This window comes from Lontra canadensis, unplaced genomic scaffold, assembly GCF_010015895.1.
Source record: "Lontra canadensis isolate GAN:19392208 unplaced genomic scaffold, GSC_riverotter_1.0 scaffold51, whole genome shotgun sequence".
Classification (NCBI taxonomy): domain Eukaryota; kingdom Metazoa; phylum Chordata; class Mammalia; order Carnivora; family Mustelidae; genus Lontra; species Lontra canadensis.
This window is the reverse complement of record NW_022631045.1, coordinates 12,763,392-12,770,569: the sequence shown is the minus strand read 5'-3', so window position 1 is coordinate 12,770,569 and position 7,178 is coordinate 12,763,392. Positions and strand designations below refer to the sequence as shown.

Sequence of the window (7,178 nt, the reverse complement as noted above, 5' to 3'; positions counted from 1 at the left end):
AGTTCCTACAACAAAAACCCCATGTGATGAAACCCCCATCTTTGCTGCTCTTTTTGACTGCTGTTCATTTCCAATCTTCATCATAAACCTATTTTCATTTCACAGATCTGGAAGGGGCAATTTTTCCTCAAAAAATGTTCTGCCTCCCTGAATACGCTGCAGAGTTAGAAGAGTTCAACAAAATCCAAACCACTTGGAACAAAGTTGAATGAGTGTTATCATCATTATGAGCCTTTTGCAAAAAGATACCTGCTAAGTTATTAAAGGGAGAATAACAGATTATTACACATATATTGGTATAAACGAGGCTCAAAAATCTTAGGTTCCCACTGTTTCCAACAAATATTAGGACTGTGAAGGGTGCTTTATTCAAATAACAATAACAAATAACCTACACTGTGGGCTCTTAAAAAAAATAATTAGGAAAGGCTCACTGCTTCAAAATCTGGAGTACACAAAAACCAATGCCACCTTTAATGTAACATGCTTCCTAGCCACAGTAGCATTTTCAGCAGAGGTCAAGAACTATGGTTAAGGTCCAAGAAACAACCAAAACAACAACAAAAAACAAAAACAAAAAAATGAGATAATTTTCTGCATCACCACCCCCAGTGTACCAGGTCACTGCCTTCTAAGGTAGGCTGAACTGGGTAATGGACATTAAGGAGGGCACGTGATGTAATGAGCACTGGATATATAGAAGACTGATGAATCACCTAACTCCACCTTTGAAAACAGTAATATATTTTATGTTAATTACTTGATTTTAAATAAAAACATAAAAAAACCCCACCCCCCAAAACAATGACAAATTCGGAGGCAAAAGATCTAAAATACTCTGTTGCCCAACAAAATCCAAAAGATCCCTTGTTTTGCTCTTGAACAACCTAGAAAAATTGAACTCTGTTCTACATCCCCAAATAAGAGCAGTATCTCCTGGAAGTATCAATGCCTGGAGCTTGCAACCATCAACTCATACTCCTGTTCCATCAGTCCCAATCCTGAAGCTATAATTCCTTTGTTAGAGAAAGGGGAAAAAAATCCATTTCAGGACAAAGCTATTTGAGACAAAGGGAAGGTGTGTCTTCAGTGGGAGAACTGCCGGCTGTCAGAGGACTTCTTGCTAATGTATTTGAAGATTTTGGACTTCTCGACTTTTTTGGCTTTCTGGTAGCCAAAGCCACCACCGCCTTTCTTTTTAAGCTTGCCGTCATTGCTGTTCATGTTCAGATCAACAAAAGGAGGCACCTTGAAACCAAACAAAAGAGCAACCTGAGGCAAATTTAAGTTATTAACATTGAAGATCTGTTTCATAGAGTGGGAATCATATGCTCGAATGTAGGACTTACACACTTCCTGGGCTGACTTATGAAGGAAGTAGTTCTGTTCAATCAATTTTTCAAGCTGAGACTGAATGTCAGAAATTTTGGACCAGGAAAACTGAAATTCACTTGGAACCTTGGATTGCTTCAAGTAACGAAGGAAACCCAATTCTTCAGGGTGTAAAATGAGCAAGGCATGCCCTCTCCCGTTTAGGCCGCTGGCTGTTCTTCCCACACGATGAATATATTCCTTGGGCTTATCTGGAGGGTCATACTGAACAATCCAGTCAACTTCAGGAATATCCAGCCCACTCGCTGCCATGTCAGTACATAATAATATCCCTGAATCTGCGTTGCAGAACTGGAAGAATGTGGTTGTACACTTATTTTGCTTCTGCCTTCCATGAATGGCCAAGATAGGCAAATCGATGTAGTTCAGCAACTCATAGTGGTATTTCACGGACTTACAGGATGAAAAGAAGACCATCAGTTTCTTCTTCCGGTTCTTCTTAAGGAATGTAAAGAGTAGGAGGAATCTCTTTTCCGAGGGACAAACAACATAGCCCCGCTCAAGACCATCCACTGTTGCATTAGCTTTATCGTCATCAACACCAACATACAATGGCTCCTTTTTCAAAGAAATCCTGGCCAAGTCCTCAACTTTTCAAGTTTGTGTGGCAGAAAAGAGCATGGTTTGCCTGCGTGTTGGCAGAAGTTTAATAATTTGTTTTAATTCCTCTTCAAACCCAACATCCAAGATACGATCAGCCTCATCAATAACCAGACACTGCAAATTTTTATACATAAACACTGGGGTAGTCTGCATGTGGTCTAGAAGGTGGCCTGGGGTGGCCACGATGATGTTGATCCCATTACCGAGTTTCTATGCTTCAGCCGACCTGTTGCTGCTGCCCATTATCAAGCCGTATGTGTGAACGTGGTGCATCATTAGCTCCTTAAGAACACCGAAAGTCTGCATGGCCAGTTCCCTAGTAGGTGAGAGGATAAGAACTCCAGTTCCATTCCTAGGCATGAACTTTAACTTGACAGTGAGTTCGACTGCAAGGATGAGAAATGCCAGCGTTTTGCCACTGCCTGTTTTTGCGGCTGCTAGAAGATCCCTGCCTTCCAGAAGTGGTCTGATACTTTTATGCTGAATTTCAGTCATGTTTGTAAAACCCATTTCTTTTATTGCCCTGAGAGTGTTCTCATTGACAATATCAGTAAGAGAAGCAAATGAAATATCCTCAAAAGCACCTGTCAGTCCTAGGGGTAGGCTGGGCACTTCACTGTCCTCTTCCTGATCGTCAGGCTTCTCCACACTGTTTTCTGTCCCTTCAGGAGCTTGGGCCCCTTCTTCAGAGTCCCCTTTATCTTCAGTTTTCACTTTTTTGGTATCAGGCCCAGCATCATCCTCTATTTTTCTCTTTTTCTTTTTCTTCTTTTTTGGTTCTGAATTGGGAGGCTGTGTTGCTGCTTCTCCATTGATTTTTATGGTAGATTTCTTTCTTTCTTTCTTTCTTTCTTTCTTTCTTTCTTTCTTTCTTTCTTTCTTTCTTTCTTTCTTTAACTTGTTCTCTCTTCATTCTGGGCTTCTGAGGAGCCCACATTCACAGGGATTTTTTAACCTTCCCACCTCCCACTGGTTCTTCAGACATATCTCCATTTTGCGTTCCTGATAAGCTCACACCCGAGGCTCCCTGGAGCTTTAAGTTTTGCTGGCGCAATTTCAAGTTCCGTTTCTCGATCTTCTTGCGCAGGAGTTTCATGGGTAGATGGGACATGTTGTCGGTAAAGCGCCTCCACTGCGGCGCCACAACTCGGCTACCGGGTAGGAAACCTCCATTTTCTGAATCCTCCAAGGCAGCTTTGCAGCCAGAGAATCAGAGAGCTTGCTGGGGACTTAACCTACAAGAATGTCAGGTTCCAGTGGCAAAGAAGGAGCTTGTAGTTGCTCTTCTATGCAAAGCCTTTTTCATATGGAAAAATAAAGCTTTGGTGGTGGTAATAGAAATGTGTGGCTCTGACTCAAAGGATCAGTGAGTGTCTTCCACCTTTTTGTGTACCCATAAACACGCTCTTTGATTCCCATTCAACTCAACAAATCTTTACTGAGCTCTTTCTATGCTCAAAGTACTGTGTTGCATTCTGTGGAGGAAAGAGGAATAAGATACGGTGTCTGTCCTCCATTTACAGGTACCATTTGTAGGACCGGTTTCTATTTGCAGCTCAAAGCCTTAGACCTGTGGTTGTGTCTCTAACTTTTACCTAGAAAGAAACAGCCCAGCACAACACAGATCTCTGCTTTATGCCTTTCCTTGCTTAGGAGGAGCTGTATTATGTGGATTTCCTTCTGTGATAAAGATATTTACCTGTCTCTTGAAGGCTTTATATCTTATAAGTGAATTCATTCAAGCCTCATTCAAACCAGAGTATCTGGTCAAAGAGGAAGTTAATTTTCACTCCACCACAACGAATGGGGATCATCTTTGAAATATGACATAATATAATTCTCCTTTTATAGAAGTTCCTTTCTTTCTTGGCTCTACCCCTTGCTGGGAGAGATCTTGAATGAGCTGCCATACCCCCTGCACCTAGCTCCCTCATCTGTAGCATGGGATAGTCCTAGCCCCTACCTCATAGGACTGTTGTGAGGCTTAAATGACAAAAGATAGAATCTTCATGGAACAATTCCTGGTACATAGTAAGCAACTAATAAAGGTTGGCCATTATTATCATTTTTAAATTACAGTAGTACCAACTGTAGTATTATCCTGTTAGTACATCAGTAGACTCTTTAAAGGAGTATCCCAGAAGAGTGAAATAGTTCAGTATATTTCACAGTATCTCCTTAGTTGCTGGAATGCCACTAAAACATCGACCATACTATGTGCCTAAGAGAATAAAAGAACTGAACAGGAGTATGGAAGCTTCCATTTTAGCCCCAGTTCTCCCATGCATTTGCTGGCTAGCTTTGGGCAAGTTAATTTGTAGGACTGCCAGGTAAAATGCAGTAAAATGTAGGATACCTAATTAAAAGTGAATTTCAGATAAATAATGAATTTGTAGTATAAGTATGTCTCATGCAAATGCTAAATAGTTACTCTTATTTTTATGAAATTCAAATTGAACTGAGTATCCTGCATTTAAATTGGATTTAACTGCTCTGAACTTCAACTTCTGCATAAATCAAATTTCTGCATTTGATTAGGCCACTGTTTCCCTAACCCTGCAGAACATTATTTTTTAGGGCATGGTTTTTAATTAAAAAGAAGAAGAAGAAGAGGTCATTCTCCAATTAATTTGGGCAATACAGAGGCTGTATCTTCCTTTCAAAACTTGCAAAATAGTATATTGAAGTATATGAAAACTCTAGCAGTAAATAAACCTGTTTAACTTTGTTCAACCATCATTTCCCTAAGGCAATTATTCACAGAATACTTCTTTAGCACCACTTAATACCTCTAGCACACCTTTTGCGACATGACAGTGCAGGTGATACCTAAGGATCCTTCTATCTCTAAACATTTATGCCAGACTCCAAAACTGAAGACCCAGAAATTATATAGTCTAAAGTGCTTCCCCCTGAAGCAAATATAAGCATTAACAACCTACTGAGTATAAAATGCTACCTATCCGTTCAGCCCAAGTTTTTAAGTGGAACTCAGTACTTTGTCATGGTCGGAGCTGGTGATACCACCAGCAACTGAGAGAAAAGATCTCTTTTTTAGAAAATAAGGACTTTAAAAAAATTTCCTAAAAGTTTTGTCATAAAATCAACATCCCATGACCTACTGCCACATACACCTTCAGTAGTTCTTCTATTGAACTGCTGACCACTTTTTTTTTTTTTAGTGTGGAGTTAAATAGTATTGAATATATTTATATTGTTGCATGACAGTTCTCTAGAATGTTTTACCTTTCAAGGGTGAAGCTCTATACTCACTAAACACTAATTCTCCTTCCCCTCTCCTCCACCTTCACAACCACATTTCTACTTTTTCATTTAAATGCTTTTGACTATTTTAAATACTTCATATTAGTATAATCATACAGTATTTGCCCTTTTGTAATTGGTCTGTTTCACTAAGCATAACATCCTCAGGTTTATAGATCTTGCAGCATAACAAAATTTCCTTCTTTTTAAAGACTGCATAATGCTCCATTGCATGTATATACAACATTTTCCTTATCCATCCACCTTTCAGTGGACATGTGAATTCCTTCTAGCCCTTAGCCATAGTGAATAATGCTGCCATGAACACATATGTGCAAATATCTCTTCAAGATCCTGCTTTGAATTCTTTTGTATATATACCCAGAAGTGGGATTGCTGAATCATTAGGTGATTCTATTTTTAATTTTTTGGAGGAACCTCGATACTGGTTTTTTTTTTTTTTTTTTTTTTTTTTTTCTCGATACTGTTTTACATAGTGGCTACACAATTTTGTATTCCCTCCAAGGGTGCAGAAGTGTCCCCATTTTTCCATATCCTTGCCAACACGTTATTTTCTGTTCTGGCCATCCTACCAGGTAGGAAATAATATTTCATTGTGGTTTTGATTTGTATTTCTTTTATGATTAGTGCTGTTGAGTATCTTTTCATATACTTGTTGGCTAAGAGTCATAATCTTTTCTACTCCATCTATTCAGCTCCAGAACCACTAGGCACTCCAGGATGCCATTACCATCCCCTAGGGCCATATTGTTTTGTTTCACCCTCATTTTGTGCAGAAGTGAAGTGATGTAAAATGTATCAAATCAGACACCTACATATTACTGAGCACTTTTGACTGCAGGGTCTAAGTAACAATGCATTCAGTTAGTACTATTTAGGGAATGACTAAGGCCTCAGATGACTCTGCTTTCACCACTTTTGCCAAGAAAGTTAAACTGAACTCTGTCCTTGTTAAAACAACAGAGGTTGGGCGCTTGGGTGGCTCAGTTGTTAAGCGACTGTCTTTGGCTCAGGTCATGATCCCAGGGTCCTGGGATCCAGGCCCAGATCAGGGTCCCTGCTAGGCAGGGAAGCCTGCTTCTCCCTCTCTCACTACCCCTTGCTTGTGTTCTCTCTCTCTCTCTCTCTGTCTTTCTCTGTCAAATAAATAAATAAAATCGTTTAAAAAATAAATAAAACAGAAGTTTAGGGGCACCTGGGTGGCTCAGTCAGTTAAGTGTCTGCCTTTGGCTCAGGTCATGATCCTGAGGTCCTGGGACCGAGTACCGCATTGGGCTCCTTGCTCAGTGGAGAGCCTGCATCTTCCTCTGCCTGCTGCTCCGCTTGCCTGTGCTCTCTCTCTCTCTCCCCCTTACCTTCTCTGACAAATAAGTTAACAAAATCTTTAAAAGAAAAAGGAGGAAGAGGAGGAGGAGGAGAAATTTAAAAAACTGTGACCCTTTTAGGCATGCTTAAGAGAACTTTTGAGAACTCTCAAAAAAATATTTGTTTCATTAAACATCTAGAATGTACGGTGCCATCAACAAAAAATGGGAAAGTAAAGACCTCCCAAAATCCTCTCCTATATCAAAGCCATGAGAAAACTGGAAAAATTGTCAGAATTAACTTTTTTTAGGACTTTAGAAATGAACTATAAGCTTACAGTGATCTGAGGAATCTTTGTCCATAACATGCTTGAATCTCAGTAAGTATAGAGAGCTTTGTGACATTTTTTACTCATCCTCATCCCATTATTCTCCTACTCAATCTTCCTCAGATACACAGTAGCCTTGAAAACTAATAGCCCACAGTCACGTTGAAACAGCAGCATTGTAGCCACTGGAAAGGGCAGAAGGTGGTTAGAGTTTCTTCAAACATTCACTTCCAGAGAATTGAAACTATTTGTCTAGGAATACCCT

General features: G+C 39.8%; 1 protein-coding gene across 1 annotated transcript; it reads right to left on the bottom strand.

Annotated features, from left to right (window-relative positions):
* Window positions 1-744: 744 nt before the first annotated feature.
* LOC116877381 (ATP-dependent RNA helicase DDX18-like) lies at window positions 745-3,149 on the bottom strand. Its single transcript, XM_032874105.1, is given in 3 exon segments — window positions 745-2,846; window positions 2,894-2,941; window positions 2,944-3,149. Coding segments are annotated over 3 exon segments (1,971 nt in total). The 5' UTR covers window positions 3,107-3,149; the 3' UTR covers window positions 745-1,086.
* Between the last annotated feature and the right edge of the window lie 4,029 nt (window positions 3,150-7,178).